This window comes from Haliotis cracherodii, unplaced genomic scaffold, assembly GCF_022045235.1.
Source record: "Haliotis cracherodii isolate W230 unplaced genomic scaffold, xgHalCrac1.p SCAF_3, whole genome shotgun sequence".
NCBI classification, from domain to species: Eukaryota; Metazoa; Mollusca; class Gastropoda; order Lepetellida; family Haliotidae; genus Haliotis; species Haliotis cracherodii.
Window position 1 is genome coordinate 64,447,949 of NW_027266286.1, and position 23,364 is coordinate 64,471,312.

A 23,364-nucleotide genomic window follows, 5' to 3' on the forward strand; every position below is an offset into this window, starting at 1 on the left:
TTCTCTATTTTGCATATTTCATCAACTCTTACAACATCATGCATCCTCCATGTTGCATATTTCATCAACTTGTATAACTTCATGCATTCTCTATTTGGTATATTTCATCAGCTCTTACAAAATCATGAATCCTCACGTTGCATATTTCATTAACTCTTACAACATGCATCCTCTATGCTGCATATTTCATTAACTCTTACAACATAATGCATACTTTATGTTACATATTTTATCAACTCGTTTAACACCATGCATCCTCTCTATTCCATATTATAATATTTTGTATCACTCATTATCCATGCCGCATTGCACGTCATCTCTAAGACTCAGACAGATACCGAGACAACAAATCGATTGTTTTCTCACATCAAATCAGAAACACGTATAATTTTCTCAAACCGCCCAAGGCATAGGAAAACCTTTAATGCACTGACTTATGTCCCTGCCTTTCTGATGCTCTCGAGGACAGTCTTCAAACAGGAAGTGTTACTTCTGGTGTTCTGTGTCTCTGATCTGAGCTAGGTTAGACAGACACGTGAACACGTCCCTGTACAGCTAGGCCATCAAAGAATGGAATTATAATATCACAATATAGACTAAATCGAGTAATTATAATCAAATAAACCGTATTCACTCAGCGGACACTGTTACTTAGCTTCGTGTTGTTTATTAGAGGTGGTGAGGTGAAATGGGGTTTAACGTCGTGTCCAAGATTATTGAACTTATATAGCGACGTGCATGTACTTGTGTGTGTGTGTGTGGCTGCTTGTACTAGTCCGGACTGATGCCGATTTATAGTGCTAGCTCACTGAGATACCATGCCGCAGTTTAATATGAATACCCTACTCAGACACAGTATACTGACTCCGAGCCGACCAGTCCTTGTTTTAGCCCATTAATGCCAAGCGTCAGACTGGGTAACAACAAGTACCATCTTTTAACGTCTTTTGGTATGACGCGGTTGGGGATCGAACCCAGGACCTTCCGCTCTCTGGGCGGACGCTCTACCACTAGACCACGGAGGCGGTTTGTTTATAAGAACATAGATACACTGTTGTTAAACGATGCCCTGGTCTCATCTCGTGTTTACCTGCAATCACTGTGGACGTGGATAATTCAAATGTTTTAATATTGAGATAATGAGACGTGTTTCGGTACCACGGACACAAATCCAGGATGTGCCTAAACTGTGCAAAACTTATGTTGATAATGGCAAACATTGAACGCATTTAATGTGCGCATAAACATTTGAGCAAGTACACAGATCATCAATCAATAAGATGTATTTATTCTGATAAGATTCAGGGGCATCGAGTGTGATGGTATTTTTAACAAAAGGTGATATATACAAACATGGGACAAAATAATATCACTCTGTGATGTCGACTGCTGATGCCACACATTTGATATATATATATATGTTTTGCCCTGCAAGATATCCACAGTTCTGGGGGAGACACGTGCTACACAAGAAAAAGCGTCACCGACGTATACTTACTGAAGCGTTAGTAAAATATGTGTCATGGCTGACCATGAAATCGACCCTGGTAGGGTCTTGGTGGCACATATCACAGAAGTGAGTGAGTATCGCTTTACGCCGCTTTTGGCAAAATTCCAGCAATATCACGGCGGGGGACACCAGAAATAGGCGTCACACATTGTACCCATGTCGGGAATCGAACCCAGGTCTTCGGTCTAACGAGCGAACGCTTTAACCACTAGGCTAACCGACCGCCCCACATATCACAGTAACAAAACTCGAAATATAAATAACAGTATGATTTGTTTCGTTGTTGTTTAACGCCGCACTCAGCAATAGTTCCACAATATGACGGCGATCCATGAATAATCGAGTCTAGAGCAGACAATCCAGTGATTGACATCATGGGCATCGATCCACGCAATTGGGACACGATGACATGCATTAACAAAGTCAGTGAGTCTGACCACCTGTACCCGTTAGTCGCCTCTTACGACAACAGGGGTTGACCAATTCTAAACCGGATATTCACGGGTGTGCAACCGATATGAAATACTGTCGATATAAATACATGTTTCAGTAAACTGTTGATCGCATGAACAATTTTATATTATACATAATTGTACATACATGAAGCCAAAGTTTTAATGATTGTTTGCTTCATTTATAAATGTCCCGTGTTGACGTGTTGAAAGAAATGATGAAGCTAGCTGTTATATAGTAGCTTCCACGCGATCGTCCTTAGTTTGCATCACACGGCGTCAGTATTAGTGCTGTGCGGTGTACAACGCCGACAAGAAGCCTGTAACCCTCTTTTCCGCGAACTGCTGGATCATGTTTAAACCCTGAACCGACACATAAGCCATATTCTAGATAAGTAGGTCTTCAGCAACCCATTCTTGCCGTAAAGGCGACTATGCTTGTCGAAAGAGACGACTAACGGGATCGGGTGGTCAGGCTCGCTGATTTGGTTGAAGCATGTCATCGATCACAATTGCGTGGATCGATGTTCATGATATCAATCTCTTGGATTGTCTGGTCCAGACTTTTTATTTACAGACCGCCGTCATATAGCTGGAATATTGCTGAGTGCGGCGTGAAACAACAAACCCACCAACCAAGCATCATGAAGCATAAATTGCTTGATGCGTTAGTAAAATCTATGAAATGTAGCTACACCGTCGGCCCGCTGGAAAGCGTCATGAAGAGGTTCCACTTTCAAGTTTCCATTTGTCAGTCGTTGTAATTATGCCCTGTTTGAAAATTAGAGGTAATTAGAAGAATCTGTACACGTAAGCTCGATATGCATCATACAGCTGGGGTTGGCAATCAACAAGACTAGGGGTATTTGAGCGTTTTGAAAAAGCTTTACCGTACTGCCAATTGACCCGTGTCTAGTACTTCTTGAAAGGAGTGTTGGAAGTCAATATTCTTTACAATGTGTGTAATCCCTGGCGCCGAGCTAAGCCCTTTAAGATGAGGCGGTGTGTGTCACTGATATATTGATCGTATATGAAAGAGGACCTTGTATGTCTATATAATTATTTTGCCAGTGATTCCGTGGCTTTGGTGGCAAACCAACCAATTTTGTTTGGGTTTATGTTTAAATAAACCGAAAAACTAATGAGGCCAAGCCAACAAACGGACCAATGCTTCCTCACATGGGTACAATATGTGAAGCCCATTTATGATGTCCGCTGTCGTGATAGTGCTGGAATATTGCTAAGAGAAACGTAAGATCGAGAAAACTCACTCACTCACATACCCGATTTACTGTTTTTGGGAAAGCTAGCAGCATTAATGTATGCCCTGTTTGATATCAATAACCCTTAGTCTGCAGTTCAATGACGTCTTGAGTATTATATTCAGAGCAATGGGGAAATAAACAACCTTTCTATGTCTTGCATAATGGTACCACATGTGCCAACTTTAAACAAACATGGACCTTTGTAAAGCTAAATTAGCACTGATTCGGTACCGCCCTGCATGATAGTTTCAACGAAAACATCGCCATAAGTAAAATAGCCCCACACCTCAGATCCCTGTAAACACGAGTACAAGGTATGCAGACAATGCTTGACGCTGTAATATTCCCATACCTCAGATCCCTGTAAACACGAGTACAAGGTATGCAGACAATGCTTGACGCTGTAATAGTCCCAAACCTCAGATCCCTGTAAACACGAGTACAAGGTATGTAGACAATGCTTGATGCTGTAATAGTCCCACTCCTCAGATCCCTGTAAACACGAGTACAAGGTATGTAGACAATGCTTGACGCTGTAATAGTCCCATACCTCAGATCCCTGTAAACACGAGTACAAGGTATGTAGACAATGCTTGACGCTGTAATAGTCCCAAACCTCAGATCCCTGTAAACACGAGTACAAGGTATGTAGACAATGCTTGACGCTGTAATAGTCCCACTCCTCAGATCCCTGTAAACACGAGTACAAGGTATGTAGACAATGCTTGACGCTGTAATAGTCCCATACCTCAGATCCCTGTAAACACGAGTACAAGGTATGTAGACAATGCTTGACGCTGTAATAGTCCCAAACCTCAGATCCCTGTAAACACGAGTACAAGGTATGTAGACAATGCTTGACGCTGTAATAGTCCCAAACCTCAGATCCCTGTAAACACGAGTACAAGGTATGCAGACAATGCTTGACGCTGTAATAGTCCCATACCTCAGATCCCTGTAAACACGAGTACAAGGTATGTAGACAATGCTTGACGCTGTAATAGTCCCATACCTCAGATCCCTGTAAATACGAGTACAAGGTATGTAGACGATGCATGACGCTGTAATAGTCCCACTCCTCAGATCCCTGTAAACATGAGTACAAGGTATGTAGACAATGCTTGACGCTGTAATAGTCCCATACCTCAGATCCCTGTAAACACGAGTACAAGGTATGTAGACAATGCTTGACGCTGTAATAGTCCCAAACCTCAGATCCCTGTAAACACGAGTACAAGGTATGTAGACAATGCTTGACGCTGTAATAGTCCCACTCCTCAGATCCCTGTAAACACGAGTACAAGGTATGTAGACAATGCTTGACGCTGTAATAGTCCCATACCTCAGATCCCTGTAAACACGAGTACAAGGTATGTAGACAATGCTTGACGCTGTAATAGTCCCAAACCTCAGATCCCTGTAAACACGAGTACAAGGTATGTAGACAATGCTTGACGCTGTAATAGTCCCAAACCTCAGATCCCTGTAAACACGAGTACAAGGTATGCAGACAATGCTTGACGCTGTAATAGTCCCATACCTCAGATCCCTGTAAACACGAGTACAAGGTATGTAGACAATGCTTGACGCTGTAATAGTCCCATACCTCAGATCCCTGTAAATACGAGTACAAGGTATGTAGACGATGCATGACGCTGTAATAGTCCCACTCCTCAGATCCCTGTAAACATGAGTACAAGGTATGTAGACAATGCTTGACGCTGTAATAGTCCCATACCTCAGATCCCTGTAAACACGAGTACAAGGTATGTAGACAATGCTTGACGCTGTAATAGTCCCAAACCTCAGATCCCTGTAAACACGAGTACAAGGTATGTAGACAATGCTTGACGCTGTAATAGTCCCATACCTCAGATCCCTGTAAACACGAGTACAAGGTATGTAGACAATGCTTGACGCTGTAATAGTCCCAAACCTCAGATCCCTGTAAACACGAGTACAAGGTATGTAGACAATGCTTGATGCTGTAATAGTCCCACTCCTCAGATCCCTGTAAACACGAGTACAAGGTATGTAGACAATGCTTGACGCTGTAATAGTCCCATACCTCAGATCCCTGTAAACACGAGTACAAGGTATGTAGACAATGCTTGACGCTGTAATAGTCCCAAACCTCAGATCCCTGTAAACACGAGTACAAGGTATGTAGACAATGCTTGACGCTGTAATAGTCCCACTCCTCAGATCCCTGTAAACACGAGTACAAGGTATGTAGACAATGCTTGACGCTGTAATAGTCCCATACCTCAGATCCCTGTAAACACGAGTACAAGGTATGTAGACAATGCTTGACGCTGTAATAGTCCCAAACCTCAGATCCCTGTAAACACGAGTACAAGGTATGTAGACAATGCTTGACGCTGTAATAGTCCCAAACCTCAGATCCCTGTAAACACGAGTACAAGGTATGCAGACAATGCTTGACGCTGTAATAGTCCCATACCTCAGATCCCTGTAAACACGAGTACAAGGTATGTAGACAATGCTTGACGCTGTAATAGTCCCATACCTCAGATCCCTGTAAATACGAGTACAAGGTATGTAGACGATGCATGACGCTGTAATAGTCCCACTCCTCAGATCCCTGTAAACATGAGTACAAGGTATGTAGACAATGCTTGACGCTGTAATAGTCCCATACCTCAGATCCCTGTAAACACGAGTACAAGGTATGTAGACAATGCTTGACGCTGTAATAGTCCCAAACCTCAGATCCCTGTAAACACGAGTACAAGGTATGTAGACAATGCTTGACGCTGTAATAGTCCCATACCTCAGATCCCTGTAAACACGAGTACAAGGTATGTAGACAATGCTTGACGCTGTAATAGTCCCATACCTCAGATCCCTGTAAATACGAGTACAAGGTATGTAGACGATGCATGACGCTGTAATAGTCCCACTCCTCAGATCCCTGTAAACATGAGTACAAGGTATGTAGACAATGCTTGACGCTGTAATAGTCCCATACCTCAGATCCCTGTAAACACGAGTACAAGGTATGTAGACAATGCTTGACGCTGTAATAGTCCCATACCTCAGATCCCTGTAAATACGAGTACAAGGTATGTAGACGATGCATGACGCTGTAATAGTCCCACTCCTCAGATCCCTGTAAACACGAGTACAATATAGGCGAGTACAAGGTATGAAGACGATGCTTGAAGCGAACCCGGTCCTTCGGCATGACGAGCGAACGCTTTAACTACAAGGCTCCTTAGTGATACATCATTATAACGATTGGTTTTAACCAGGTCTATAGAGTCATATACAAATATACCAGCATGTGCAATATGTATTTTCGTATATTTTCATCACTTAATCAAACCGCAAGTACATATGTATCATGTATCCAACATAATCACCGCAGCTCTGATAAATTGTAAATATGTCAACATGCACAGTGTTCCAAACATTCGTTGATATGCAATTACAAACATAGACAAACCACACCAAACATACCAAACAAATGCACAAAAAGAAAATTTATTTTACAATATTGTAAAACTCATGTAGGCTGAAAAAAATATGTTGTTGAGGGGAGGATATATATGAAATTGCAATCAGTTACTATATCCAATAGAATAGATCATTGTTACGTCATACATGGAAACACACTTAAGATTGAACAAAACCTGTGCGTGATTGTTGTCTTTCAATGGGTGTTTGAAATGTATAAGAATGAATGACATTGATTAATTGTGTTTGAGGAGGAAACCCCTATCAATACCTCCGTTCAATCACAGTGGCCCGGCTACGTGACCTGCACGTGCGGGAATACGCAACAATTATTCACCGATTACCGAGGCTCTCCACAGGGACCGCGCTGTGAGGAGCTGCAGAATAACGTCTTCGAGTGGTTCGGAGTCGTTAACTTCCAGGCCAAAGCAAGCGCCTTTCGATCATCTATCAACGCGGCTGATTTATCAGTCGGCTCTTTGTGTTCAAGTCAATGGTTATTGTGTGAAAAAATATACGTAAGCAGCGATTAGAATGTCGCTCTGGCAATCCCTTTCAATGTGTACAATAGGTTATAGAAAGTTCGCGTGACATGCGCTCACGTCGGAAGGAAAGTTGCCAAGGCGCTACCAATATCTCAGAAAACGTCCGTTAAAGGTTATTCATGATATGTTTAGCTAAGTGTTATTGGCGGTATAAAAATACAATGCGGTATATTAGCTATATAACACTGTTCGTGGACCGTGTCACTACGTGATTCTAGCTGTTTACGTGATATTGCCAGTGACGGAGGGTCCTGTGACGGAGAAGGAGTTAACGGCAATACTAGACGAACAGAGTACCTAAGTCATATGATACGCAAATGTCGACGTTTCCTTGATGTACTTGCATACATGCTGCACAATGGGAAGGTGTATTGAGACACGGTGCGCTTTGGGTAGTACTCAAAGGTTGGGTGACCGTCAGGCCTGGTAAACGTGTGAACATTGGGACTCTGGCTATTTCTCACGGATTACCCTCCCCAAGGAAAATAGGGGGCTAGCGAGGAAAGACCTGCAGAGACACAAGAACAAGCTTTGATCACGGGTATTTCACAGCTGAACAGTCACCCAATTAATTCCAACATGATTGTTCGGCACGCATCCTCTGAAGCTCAGGTGAGTCAAATTACAGGTAGAAACGCTACAGGGGGTGAGGGGGTACAGGTGGTCGAGTTCTGGCAGAGTAGGGGGCAGGGGTGATTTATCGGAGAGACGTCTAGGTGTGGTTCCTATGTCATTGTTCCAACCCACGGGCAAGGCGATAAATGTACTGAGCGTCAGTTTGAGTGTTTGGAACATTCTCTGTGGAAGGAAATCCAAGGTAACATGAGGCTTTTGTGAGATTTGAGTACACATTATATGGAAGATCTTATTGATTTACATTGCTACTGAGTTTTCCGCTCGACGTGGAGGACTACATACACCTATATATTATAAGGCATCATGCAAGATGTGTGGATCAGATGCACGATAACGTCCATACCGTCGCCAGAATCCGAGGGTAAGGTAGGCCCTCACTGCATTATGTTTCACAGTACATTATACATTATATACATCATATCCAAATGACTTCTTCTAGGGTAGGGTACATCCCAGTGCCTTTGTCAAGGATTGGGTCGATCCACAGTACCGTCTTCTAAGGGAGGGTAGATCTCAAGTGCTTCTTTTAGGGAAGGGTAGATCCCCAGTGCCTTCTTCTACGGAAGGGTAGATCTCCAGTACCTTCTTCTAGGGTAGGCTATATCCCCAGTGACTTCTTCAAGGGTAGGGTAGAAACCCAGTGACTTCTTCTAAGGTAGGGTAGATCTCCAGTGCCCTCTTCTAGGGTAGGGTAGAACTCCTGTGCCTTCTTCTAGGGTAGGGTACATCCCAGTGCCTTTGTCAAGGATTCGGTCGATCCACGGTGCCGTCTTCTAAGGGAGGGTAGATCTCAAGTGCCTTCTTCTAGGGTAGGGTAGATCTCCAGTGCCTTCTTCTAGAGAAGGGTCGATCTCCAGCGCCTTCTTCTAGGGAAGGGTCGATCTCCAGTGCCTTCGTCAAGGGTAGGGTTGAAACACAGTGCCTTCTTCTAAGGTAGGGTAGATCTCCACTGCCTTCTTCTAGGATGGGGTTGATCCCAACTACCTTCTTCTAGAGTAAGGAGTATCCCCAGTGCCTTCGTCCAGGGAAAGGTATATCCCCAGTGCCTCCTTCTAGGGTGGGGTAAATCTCCAGTGCCTTCGTCAAGGGAAGGGTATATCCCCAGTGCCTCCTTCTAGGGTGCGGTAAATCTCAAGTGCCTTCGTCAAGGGAAGGGTATATCCCCAGTGCCTCCTTCTAGGGTGGGGTAAATCTCCAGTGCCTTCGTCAAGGGAAGGGTATATCCCCAGTGCCTCCTTCTAGGGTGGGGTAAATCTCCAGTGCCTTCGTCAAGGGAAGGGTATATCCCCAGTGCCTCCTTCTAGGGTGGGGTAAATCTCCAGTGCCTTCGTCAAGGGAAGGGTATATCCCCAGTGCCTCCTTCTAGGGTGGGGTAAATATCCAGTGCCTTCGTCAAGGGAAGGGTAGATCCCCAGTGCCTCCTTCTAGGGTGGGGTAAATCTCCAGTGCCTTCGTCAAGGGAAGGGTAGATCCCCAGTGCCTCCTTCTAGGGTGGGGTAAATCTCCAGTGCCTTCGTCAAGGGAAGGGTAGATCCCCAGTGCCTCCTTCTAGGGTGGGGTAAATCTCCAGTGCCTTCGTCAAGGGAAGGGTAGATCCCCAGTGCCTTTCTCTATGGTAGAGTCGATTCCCATTGCCATTGCGATCCCCATTGCGGTCTCTTATATTTCTAGCTCAGGCGGGTACAGCAGTGGAAGCGAATTGGTTATTTAATGATCATTGAACGATAACAGATCATCGATATACCTGACGCTTATAAATTAAACTGGCCAAATTATCTTGTTTCGATTTTACCATTCCGAGCATAAATTCCGACACATGTTCATGAAGAAACAGATCAACAAGAAGGGAAGCACAATTGGTGCCCAGGTGGATGCCTACTTCTTGCCTAAATGTCTTTCCCCAACCTATGAACATGTTATCAATAAGGACACCAGCATTTAACATATTGTTTTTTCAGTAATCTTTAGATTTAGACTTTTTAATCGGATGATAGATATGTAAGTAGCCATGGTCATCATGTTTAAAAAGAAGAGCCACAGTGTCTTATTCTTGAGAAAAACAAATGACTCCAGTGACGAACGACCAGGGCCCACATGCACAAAGCGATCTTAGCGCTACGACCATTGTAAGCCTATGTTAAAGTATGGGAGTTACGATCATCTTAGCGCTAAGATCGGTTAGTGCAAGTGGGCCCTGGTCACAATCAGGGGTCACATTTATGTTGCACTTTTGTTGAAATATCAAGAGCAATTAAAGTGCTTAGTGGTGTAAGAAAATAAAAGGTCTATATTAGCACTTTTATGCCTGAAAATCGTTTTTCTTAGTTACCACCGGTTTTGTCTCAAACTCATCATAAACATCTCATGGGCTACGGACACAACAAAATGCTACAAAACAAAGAAATTTAAAACGTCTCTTGAAATAGGCAGTATATGCAAGGTATGTGTTCTATTTGACTGGGCTCAATGGGGCCTATTGCAAAGTTAACAGCCTGTTCTCCTGTCTGAGAAAGCAGACGAAACATAAATGAAAATGACGTCAACAAATTGAAAGTTTTTTTCAGCGGAAAGCAAATAATGTCCCATCAAGATAGTACAACTGCAAAATGAAAAAGTACATGTGACCTTTTTGTCCTGTAAGTAATCATATACGAGATCCCCATGACAAGCTTGTCTAAAACATATGACCCCGGAAAGGTAGTTGTGTAGCACAGTATATAAAGTGTTAGCCCGTCACGCCGAACACCGGGTTCGATTCCCCAATTGTGTGAAGTCGATTACTGGTGCACCCTATCGTGATAAGCCAGAATAACGCTAAAAGCGGCGTAACAATCAACCCGCTCACTAAATATGAAGGGCGTGATACTTATTCAGAAGGAACAGCGGAAGTACGGCTAATCGAAAATAAAATCATTACAATGTAAACAACGCGGGAGACACGTTTCCGTGTAATGCAGTAGGATATACGCATGCATAAGTCATACATGCGCATGCATAATTCATACATACTCAAACCTTAATAGACAGCCCTCCGCACACTCAATAACCGTTGTTCACTTTGTAACGCGATCGCTTGATTGAAATCTTGCCATGTTTATATTTATCCACGAGTCAATACAGCGGAATGACGATCAGATAAGTTGCGTGCGAAAAAGGAATATTTCTCAACAGATCCGTATAAATAACGGCGCACATCCAGTCTTAGTTTCAAACCTGTCCGTGCAATATGTTTCGTCTGACGTGTTCGTGCCGTGACTTTAACTATGTTTTTCGATATCTATCATTTTGCTGTCAATTTTTTTATAGTTTAATTTCATTTTGATAAGAACATGGCAATCAATAACAAACTGATTACCATATAAACTCACTAACGTCCAGGTCACCATGCAACGGTCCCATCAACACTGATCGTAATCTTTCATACAGACGCCAGAGCATATGATTAATAACAAAAATGTCCATTGTCATCTTCTTCTCAGCGTCAGCAGCCTGTTTCATCACCTTTCAGTCTTGCTGAAATTAAGAGACTTTGAGAATTCCATTATACTCCAGAGTTCCATTATCGAATTGTTATTTAATCCTAAAGTATACATTACTTATTTGAGAGACTATGTGTTGCTCGTTGGTGGGCTCACAGAATGGCTGCAGATTGAACTTGAGATTAGGTGAGGTGCGAGGGTCTTTGATCATGCCGCTATTCAATATAATACACGTGATTTGTCATATGGGCTTTTCACCGAGTTGACGTCAAGGCAGAACACCAATATCCTATACTCCCGGGTGAAAGAAAATATACACCCATGTTTGAGGATGGCTTATAATGAAACAAATAAGAATGGCTATTCAACGGTGAAGTATTTGATACCGTATACGAGTTGTGCTTTGGGCCTTAAGTGTCTGTGTTTCGGCGACTGTTTTCGGCCAAGTTGGTTGGTTGGTTTGTTGTTTAACGCCGCACTCAGCAATATTCCAGCTATATGACGGCGGTCTGTAAATAATCGAGTCTGGACCAGAGAATCCAGTGATTGATATCATGAGCATCGATCCACGCAATTGGGATCGATGACATGCATCAACCAAGTCAGCGAGCCTGACCACCCGATCCCGTTAGTCGCCTTTTACGACAAGCATGGGTTGCTGAAGACCTATTCTACCCCGGTATCTTCACGGGCCTTTTCGGCCAAGTAATGTTTTGAGAACGTTCGAAGTGTTACTTTCTTTCGTCTGGTAGATTAGAGGACAGAAATTCGCGAGTGAGTGATTTTAGTTAAACGCCGCTTTGAATACTATTTTTGTTAATTCACACCGTGTCAGCTTTATGTGGGAGGAAAGCAAGAGATGATGCAGGTTTTAAACGTTTACCACTTTGGCGAAACCTTCGAGCACGGATATGGTGCTGACGATTCTAGGTTTAGAATACAATATAATGATACACCTGGGAAAGGGTCAAGGACAGCTTACCGTATATTTCCCCATAAATTAGTTCTTTTTTCAAAATGACATAAAACGTTCGAATACAGAAACCGAAATCAATTATCTAATTGAATATTCCGTAGCTTTTCCGACCGCCTCCGTGGTCTTGTGGTAGAGCGTCCGCCCGGAGAGCGGAAGGTCCGGGGTTCGATGTGTCATACCAAAAGACGTAAAAAATGGTACTTGTTGTTACCCTGTCTGGCGCTGGGCATTAAGGGGCTACAACAAGGACTGGTCGGCTCGGAGTCAGTATACTGTGTCTGAGTGGGGTATTCATGTTAAACTGCGGCATCGTATCTCAGTGAGGTAGCACTATAAATCGGCATCAGTCCGGACTAGTACAAGCAGCCACATACATACACGTGCATGCACATCGCTATATAAGTGCAATAATCTTGGACGCGACGTTAAACCCCATTCCACCTCACCGTAGCTGTTCCATGACACTCAGGTATTTGACTACCCCGCAATAAACTTACCTACTTCCTTGCATCAAACGATACGCCGCAGCACCTGCAACCATCTGGAGTAGAATATAGTGTTTGTGTACCAACAGTTTCTGCAGGTGAGGGCCATATCCTAGACAATTAGCATTATAAGACCAGAGTCATATGTGGATATTTCCAAAAGGTGGAAGATCGCGATATATCACAAAACAGAGTGAGTGAGTGAGTGAGTTTGGTTTAACGCCGCTTTTAACAGTATTCCAGTCATATCGCGGCGTGTCAGCTTAATGTGGGAGGAAAGCCCGAAGTGATGCAGGTCTCAGACGTTTACCACTTCGGTGAAACCCACGAGCACGGGTATGGTGCTGACAAACCTAGAAACATAATCGGGGCGAACCGGGATTCGAACCCACAATCATAGGTTTCTGGCGTGCCCAAGGGACTCAACTCTGCACAGCGAATCGCGGCGCCTTAGACGACTGGGCCACCCGTGCCCCCTCACAAAACAGAATAGGCGGTCATTTGTTTTCAGGGCGCCGATTTGGTGGCAACATGCGTGTTCCGGCGCGCCATTTCTACTCTCATTCACTTCAACTGATAAATACAGTTTTTCAAGTACAGAGTGAGTGAATGTTGTTTAACGTCGCAGTCAGCAGTATATAATACTAGCTATATCACGGCCAACTGTAAATGTTCGAGTCTGGATCAGACAAACCTTGGCGTGGATCGTTGCTCATGTCTGGATTAGACTCGATTGTTTACAGGCTTATAATGGCTGACTGCGGCGTTAACCACCATTCACTCACCTATTCACTGTATTATAGAGTTAACGACGTAAACCACGATACAACAATCTTACTCACAAAAGATTGAGGCAGTCTTAATTTGGGAGGAGAGTCCAAAGCATCACAAATAGGCAAATGTCAAATGACAAAACAGACAAAATGTAACGGACACAACCATGGATCGTTATACAAATCCACGATGAACGGATCCTGAAAAATAAGGGGACACTACTCTACACAGCAAGTTGTGTCATTGGCGTCAAGCGATACAGGGTCCAGTACAGGTAAACTGTTATATAACACGACTGCGCATGTTAATCTCCCGAGAATGATTAACAGGTCCGTGAGCACGTTCCCCACATTCTCCTGTCCAAGTGTGCACAACACGCCTCGCTAATCGCAAACCAGTCGGACCAAATGGCATGTAAATGCGGGTTTGTTTACGCTTTAGAGATTCAGATTTAGGTAATTGGACTTCGTTCTGTCCCTGGTTCGACCCTTAGTACAGAGAGCTTCCCACACGAGATGATCGGTGCGAGTGGAGTCTCTGACACGAAATGATCAGTGTGAGTAGCGTCTGTGACAAGAGGTGACCCGGAGGAGTGAGCGCCAGGGCGATATTGCCAGCAAGGTTGCAGGTCGATGGAACAGGTGGGAAGCCTGTCTCACACTTACCCTGACACCAGTCCTGTTACCTGTGAAACGAGAGGTTTTATAGGACAGGTGCGCTCGGACACTTACACGACTCGGACAGTGGCTTAAACTACATCACTACACCACCTTTCCATATAGTGGGATAACTACTCAGGTACGATATAAAAGCTGCTTCGTAGTTTGACTAAAAATCAATATTCCATTCAATCAATATCGCCCATGTTTTCTGATTATATATTCTGTCCTTACTGAGAAAAATCTACGAAGTGCGTTCTGTTGTTCGCCTCGTCAAATGACGTGGATGAGTAGCATGTTGTTTGCGCAGCCTAGTAACCGCTGTAGGCGATAAATTCCGACATCTGATTTTCTGCATCTCGCAATTATGGATAACATCGTGATTTGGATGATTATCGCAATACAGTAAACTACGGTTATAACGAACTCAAAGGGACTTCTAATGTTAGTTCGTTATAACCGTAGTTCGTTATAAGCATATATACAGCATAACCACAGCAAATAGTCGGGACCAAAAAAGTAAGTTCGTTATATCCGTCAATTCGTTATAAGCGTGTTCGTTATAACCGTAGTTTACTGTACATCAAATTCCTTCAGTGAGACTGTTTGTGTGACATGGTAAAGCGGACATGACGGCCATAAGAACGCTATATAGCAGTGTTGTCTGGGAGCTTGTCCAGGGTGTAACCTAATGCCAGACAGCTGTCGCTAATGTCACGTTACACGCCTCCAGATTGGTCTTCGATTAACTGAATCAATTATTTGTCAATATCTTACCGTAATCTTCTATTTGTCTGGTCGATATCCAACAATGGACAGGAGGGTTGAGGGAGGGGAGAGGGGAGGGGGAGTCATTCTATCATGCTGGACTCGATCTTGTTTTTTATCTGTGATCGGACGTTCTGAGTATATGTTTAATATCAAAGCATAAAGAACTGATCATGTTGATAGAGGCTTCGGGGGGTATATCAAATGTTCATTTATGTGACTATGAGGATTCATAACTCAGCCCGCCCCCCCCCCCCCCCCCCCTAACCACAAAACCCCCTCCCATAACTCTCTGTGTCATAAGATCGGTAATGTGTGCCCATACGTGTCCCTGTAGCGCAAGTTAGATAACTTGTGGAAATATATAAGCTATTTTGCGACACTAAGTGGTTTATCGGGATTGTTGAAAGGCCAAGCTCACAGGTAATTATCTCATTTAATCAGCTTACAGAGAATAAGACTAAGACGAGTGAGATTTATATGTATATTCCTCAGCTTTTCACTGGGACAGTTTTATCAGAACATGATACATCTGAATAATAATGTTTTATTTCCTCTTGCACCAGGAATGCTTCAATGTCTCAAAGTCCCTTACAAAACTTGAGTGGTATATAAAGCACAATACTGCTTTTGTATTTGTCCAATCCTCAGATTGGTACATAGAGAGCGGCGCATATATAGACGTCACACAATGTCACACAGCAGCATTTACATAAATGTCACACAGCAGCGGACATATAAATTTTACACGGCGGACTAAATATACATATCACGCAGCGGCGTACATTTAAATGTCACACAGCAGCGTATATATAAATGTCTCACAGCAGCGTATATATAAATGTCACACAGCAGTGTATACATAAAAGTCAAACAGCAGAGCATATATAAATGTCACACAACAGCATATACATAAATGTCACACAGCAGCGAATACATAAATATCACACAGCAGCATACTATATAAATGTCACAAAAGCGTATACATAAAAGTCACACAGCAGCGTATATAAAAATAGTACACAGCAGCATATACATAAATGTCACACAGCAGCATGTACATACATGTCACACAGCAGCATATACATACAAGTCACAGCATATACATAAATGTCATACAGCAGCATATACATAAATATCACACAGCAGCGTTTACATAAATATCATATAGCAGCGTTTACATAAATATCACACAGCAGCGTTTACATAAATATCATATAGCAGCGTTTACATAAATGTCACACAGCAGCATATACATAAATATCACACAGCAGCGTATACATAAATATCACACAGCAGCGTTTACATAAATGCCACACAGCAGCGTTTTCACAAATGTCACACATCAGCATGTACATAAATGTCACTCATCAGCATATGCATAAATGTCACACACAGTCTATATTTTAATGTCTCATAGCAGCGTATACATAAATGTCACACAGCAGCGTATACATATATGTCACTGAGCAGCGTGTATATAATGTCACAAAGCAACGTGTACATAAATGTCACACAGTAGCGTTTACATAAATGCCACACAGCAGCGTTTACACAAATGTCACACAGCAGCATGTACATCAATGTCACACAGCAGCATATACATAAATGTCACACACAGTGTATATGTAAATGTCACATAGCAGTGTATACATAAATGTCACACAGCAACGTATACGTAAATGTCTCACAGCAGCGTATACGTAAATGTCACATAGCAACGTATACATAAATGTCACACAGCGGTGTATATGTAAATGTCACATTGCAGCGTATTCATAAATGTCACTGAGCAGCGTATACACAATTGTCACACAGAAGCGTACACATAAATGTCACACAGCAGTGTATACGTAAATGTCACACACAGTGTATATGTAAATGTCACATTGCAGCGTATACATATATGTCACTGAGCAGCGTATACATAAATGTCACACGGAAGCGTACACATAAATGTCACATAGAAGCGTTTACATAAATGTCACACAGCAGCGTACACACAAATGTTACACAGCAGCGTATACGTAAATGTCACTCAGAAGCATACACATACACAAATGTCAGACAGCAGTGTATATGTAAATGTCACATAGCAGCGTATACATAAATGTTACTGAGCAGCGTATACATAAATGTCACTGAGCAGCGTATACCTAAATGTTGCACAGCAGCATATACATAAATGTTGCACAGCAGCATATACATAAATGTCACTGAGCAGCGTATACATAATGTCACACAGAAGTGTACACATAAATGTCACACAGCAGCGTATATGTAAATGTCACCTAGCAGCGTATACATAAATGTCACTGAGCAGCGTATACCTAAATGTCACACAGCAGAGTATACGTAAATGTCACTGACCAGCGTATACATAATGTCACACAGAAGAGTACACATAAATGTCACACAGCAGCGTATTTGTAAATGTCACATAGCAGCGTATACATAAATGTCACTGAGCAGCGTATACCTAAATGTCGCACAGCAGCATATACATAAATGGCACACAGCAGCATATACATAAATGTCACTGAGCAGCGTATACGTAAACGTCACACAGCAGCACATACATAGGTGTCACACATCGTTGTAAACATAAATGTCACACAGTGACGTATACATAAATTTCACACAGCAGTAGATGCATAAACGTCACAGCAGCGTATACATGAAACTCTCTTTCATTGTCTCTCTTTCCGTGTCTCTCTCTGTGTACCTTCCTCACTCTATCTACGTCGTCGTCTCCCCACCCCCTTCCTATCTTTCTTCACCCCCCCCCCCCCCCCTTCCTCTATATGTTTCATTTCAACTTCAACAGTTGAGTCTTATCTGAGTGTCAGACCACCATTTATGAAACAGTGAAAGCCCTGTCGCCAGGCTGAACCCTCTAACACACTGGCGACAACTAACACAAGAGTCCCCCTGACCCAGTGCGTGCCCTCACAGTTATTCAATCAAAGGCTCTCTTACCGCGGGGAAACACAAAGAACTTCATATCAATCGGTGCCGTATTTGTTCACTAAATTAATCTTTTGATATCACGACTGCGTCGTTTTACGTTAGTCGTGCCGCATAGAGCTATCTGTTTCGCTGGAATGTTGTCAAGTAATAAAACTCCAATAACGTCCCTGGCAAAATATTTCTAAAGTTGTGTGTGTATGTGTGTAGAGGCAGCGAGGTGTCAATGCATGGATTGGTTACCCCTGGATACCGGCGTTGCTTTCTGCCTGTCTGTTTAGAACAGGACTGTCTGTCTGTCTGTCTGTCTGTCTGTGTAGAACAGGACTGTCTATCTGCCTGTCTGTGTTTGTATATTGTTTAACGCTGCACACAGCAATATTCCAACTACATGACTTCGGTCTGTAAATAATCGAGTCTGGACCAGACAATCCAGTGATTGATATCATTACCATCGATCCACGCAATTGGGGTACGGTGACGAGCATCAACCAAGTCAGCGAGCCCAACCACCCGATATCGTCAGTCTCCTCTAACGACAAGCATAGGTTGCTAAAAACCTATTTTAACCGGTATCTTCACGGGTCACCTGTCTGTGTAGAACAAGAATGTCTGTCTGCCTGTCTGTGTAGAACAAGAATGTCTGTCTGTCGGTCTGTGCAGACCAGGAATGTCCGTTTGTCTGTCCGCAGAGAGCAAGACTGTCAGTATAGAAAAAGATTGTTTGTCTATGTAAAACTGTCTGTCTGTGAGAGCGACTGTCTGTTTGCATGTCTGTGTATAACAGGGATGTCTGCCTGTCTGTGTAGAACACATCTGTCTGTCCTTCTATACAGAACAGAATTGTCCGTTTGTCTGTCTCTGGACCCCACTGCGTCTTCTCTCTCATCTTCTCCACCAATATCCCTCTCTCATGGTCCCCTCTCAACTTAAACCTCTCTTCTAACCGACTCCCACTTACTCCCACCGATCCTTTCACCCACCCAGGGTCTCTGATACACACGCCCTCTCTCCCCTACACCAAACTGTCCCCACAGCGCCAAGTCCACGGAACGCTAGCGCACACTTGAGTGACCGTTTCTCAGGTAAAACGAGCACCTGTTATACATAAACACAATGCTCTCCCCACGGGTGGTGGTGTAGGCTGTCACGGACATGAGGACCTGGAATCTCGCTGCTTATAGAGGAATCAGTTGTAAGTCCAGGTAATCAGGTAGGGAGATATCGATACTCGCCGTGTTGACAATGCTCTACAATATGAACTGTTTGGGTTAATTCTCCTACAAACAGTCTGGAGATATGGCATTCTCGCATTCATGGGCTCAATAGATCGATATGATGGTGGCTGTGTGTTGTGCGATTGCTTGGGTAAAACATTAGAAGCATTTCTTGAATTACGAATAATGCATTGGTTCTTTATTACTCTCAAAAAATTCAAATTACATTGTTTGATTACCTGTTTGCATTTAATTACTGGTTTCAATTTCTTTTTATTATTCAGACTGTGTTCGACCCTGCTGCTTCTCTGGGGGCCTTTCTAAAGCATCAAGATGACGTACCAATTCTCTTCTAACCATGACGTCCGGCGTCCAGCAATGCAACCAGCGTTCGGTGGAGAGGGGGGCTGTGCTGGTGCAGCGTCTCACGGGTTACCATGGTGATGGGAAGGACGTGACGAACCCACGAGAGTTGTACACAATCCTGTCTCAGGCTGAGACAAAGCGGAACAAGGCAGGGACAAACATTCCCCTGCTGGTGACCGAGTCCACGCTGCAACAGAAGGTCAATCATGAAATGAACATACGTGTCAAGGGATATCGACCAGAGAAGAGACCAGAGTCGCCTCCCTTTCATCATCAGAGTTCTCTTGAGTTATTTGACTTTGAGTCTGCTGAGTTGCCTACCCTTACTTTAGTGAGACAGTCATCAAGTCTTGAAGACCTCACTACATTAAAACGACGAGAAAAGATAAGCACTACTTACGCGTCGACGAATATCTGTGAAAACCTTCCCAGTTTAAAAAATGAATATCCAAAGGTAGCATTTGAGGAGGATGTGATTCAGTTTGAGAATAAAGGCGATAATTCCGGAATTGTCCTTCCTAAAATACCAAAGGTACTTGAAAAGACATTGCCCTTAGCTCAAGCCGCGGTGAGTCCGATTCCTCAAGAACTAGATATTGACGCATCTGTGGATCATCGTCTCGCTGGTGTTCCTCCTGAACTTGTTGGCCGCGCTAGGCAGATACTTATGGAAGAGACATATAGGGAACAACTGCGAGCTCGTGGTCTTGGGCTTAGTAGGACCCGGAACTTGTTTCCAAAAGAATCCGGCAAGTCGAATGATCTGAAGGCTTATGACATGTATCCCGCACAATACTGGGAGCTAAGAGCTGAAACAGTGCAGCAGCCTCAGGACCTGGAGCTGGACATGATTGATAGAGATTATTACAGGATGAAGCAGAAGTCGGTGTTGAAGCTGAAGGTGATGGACCGTGAATCTCGAGCAAGGGGTGAGCGATCACCTTCCGACACATCCTCACCTCCAACCCAGCGAGAAACACATCGAACTCTTCCCCGACTGTTTCACCCAAAGCCCAGGCATAACCACATGGACTCATTTGAGGATGAAACAGTGGTGTTGAGCCCCTTTACCAACTTGATGCTGGGACCTGTTGTAGCAGAAGCTGCAGGAACGTGTCATCAAGATACAGACTCTCTGGCTGGGCCACCAAATTCCAGAAAGACCAATCGTCACATGTTTCCCTACCTAATGTCACAGGACCCAATGCCTGCCAGTGTTACACGTTTCCCCAAATACACACAGGTCGTGAGTACCCCCAGACCCAAGTATATGCCTCCAACATCTGTAGTGAACCTGACCATAGACCAGCCTACTCCACGCCGCCGTCGACCAAGACACATTGAACAGAACCTCGAGAAACAGAAACACTGTGCCAGAATAGGTGAGCGCACTCCTTGCGGTAAAGGTAATGTATTGATAGGTAAGACTGAAGCCGTACCTGGTACTGATACTTCAAGAAGTGCCACTGTGGATGATGTCATTCAAGAAGCACCAGAACCAGTATCCCAAGAGGTTGAAGAACCTTTTGATGACCCAAAGAGCAAAATATCCCTGTTGACAGGCTTTAAAACGTTGGAGGTGTTCGGGGAGGCTAAAAACGAGCCCACTGAGAGGACCCAGAAAATCATCACAACGGCGTCGGTCCCAAGTCGATACCGGCCGCAGTGTCACCCACCTCTGTATAAGCTGGACATGAAGAACTACCCACCCCAAGGAAACATGATCCAGGCGTTGTTTGCCCTGGAGGAACACCAAGCACCCCCCGGGACGGACAACAATCCCATCTCACTCCGCGTCATTGATGGCGACGCCATCTTGTCGAAAGTGCAGACCAACGGCGACCCACAGACATCACGAACGGTCAAGTCTGAAGGGACCGTTGAACAGACGTCGATGCGAGACACGCCGGTATTGTCAAGATCGTGACAATAGCAGGTCATTGTACATCATCTTCAAACATGTAGATGTGGAATAATGTTTCAGTGGTTCAATCGAGGCTGGTCTGTATTCACCAATAAGTGAATATCCACTGTAACAAGTTGAACCGTGAACTTCATTTGAAAAGGGCAACATGCTTCATTTTCTTAATACAATATACATGTGTGGCAGGTAGTTCCATTATCATGCTATAACTATATTTACACGCACATAGCTGTGACGTATGTGACATGTAAGCCTACTGACTTACCTAGGCCTTACCTTCTACAGAATCAGGGACCTTTTCTGTGCGAGGCCAGTACTTATTGCTATTATTACGTCCATATCAGAGAATTATATTTCAAATAGACTGTGAAACATAATTTCCGGACAACTACTCTTGGTACCGAATGTATACAAGTAGACAGACACCATACCCATGATTTATTAATCCGGAAATTTGTTATTCCGGACAATTCCAATGAGACCGATATTTTCCGGGTTGACAGGGTTGCAATGCCTAAACAATGTGATTTTATATGGTATACCGTATATCCCCGAAAAGATGGTTTTAGAAAGAGGCGTGTGTTGGATCTATCTCTAAATGTGTGTTATATGTGTAATTACGTGTGCTTAATGTGTGTATAGCTAGTTCAACATGGTCGAGCGACTGACGGGATTCAAGTGTGTTGTTTTGTCAAACCTTTCAAAACAGAGAGAGCTTGTTTATCACTCCGTGTAAATCTCTTTCTTCGGGATATCTTTAATTGATTGTCAATATTTGATTTAACAATAAAATGTTTCTGAAACTAACACTATCCAATTTCACTACATTATGACACGGAATACTTGTCAAGTATGTATGTTGATTCCCGTGGAATCTGCTCAGCGTCATTGAAGAAGGATTGCTTGTGTTATTGGCTCCCGGTACCACTTGTGATAAAGGACAATGTGAGTGAGTGAGTGAGTGAGTGAGTGAGTGAGTGAGTGAGTGAGTGAGAGAGTGAGTGAGTGAGTGAGTGAGTGAGTGAGTGAGTGAGTGAGTGAGTCAGTGAGTGAGTCAGTGAGTGAGTGAGTGAGTGAGTGAGTCAGTCAGTCAGTGAGTGAGTCAGTAAGTCAGTCAGTTAGTCAGTGAGTCAGTCAGTTAGTGAGTGAGTGAGTGAGTGAGAGAGAGAGTGAGTGAGTGAGTGAGTGAGTCAGTGAGTCAGTGAGTCAGTGAGTCAGTCAGTCAGTTAGTCAGTCAGTGAGTCAGTCAGTGAGTCAGTGAGTGAGTCAGTCAGTCAGTCAGTCAGTCAGTCAGACAGTCAGTCAGTCAGTCAGTCAGTCAGTCAGTCAGTCAGGGAGTGAGGTTTTTCCCCGCTTTTAACAATATTCCAGCAATATCACGACGAGGGACACCAGAAATGGGCTTCACGCATTGTACCCATGTCGTGAATCGAACCCGGGTCTTCGGCGTGACGAGCGAACGCTTTAGTCACTTGGCTACCCGATCGCCTCAAAGGACAATGTAATCACATTACAGAATAAGCTTAGACAGTCAAACAGGCGAGAAAATACAGGCACAAAACATTTTAAAGCACAACAAGCTATGGGCGGTATTAATGTATTGCAGTTCACAAGTGTAACGAGATGTCTGATCTCTCTGAATGATCTCACTTCAGTGGCACATGTTGAAGGACAACAATAGAATACTTGTTAAATGTAACTGATAGTGCACAACAGCAAAGAAACTTATTGTTCAAACGTCAGCGATCGTAAACAAAAGGTTCTTTTTAACATTGATTTACTTGCGGGAACGATGTGAAAAAAGCTAATCTGAACTATTTTATCTCTGAGTAAACATTTATAAAGCGCACTTGCTTTGTGT

The 23,364-nt window shown here is 43.5% G+C and overlaps 1 protein-coding gene across 1 annotated transcript; it reads left to right on the forward strand.

The window, feature by feature from the left end:
- Positions 1–7,483: 7,483 nt before the first annotated feature.
- On the forward strand, positions 7,484–22,248 carry LOC139473574 (uncharacterized). Its single transcript, XM_071256229.1, has 2 exons — positions 7,484–7,864; positions 19,498–22,248. The coding sequence occupies exon 2, from the start codon at positions 19,572–19,574 to the stop codon at positions 21,504–21,506; it is 1,935 nt and encodes a 644-aa protein (XP_071112330.1). The 5' UTR covers positions 7,484–7,864; positions 19,498–19,571; the 3' UTR covers positions 21,507–22,248.
- The last annotated feature ends 1,116 nt before the right edge of the window (positions 22,249–23,364 follow it).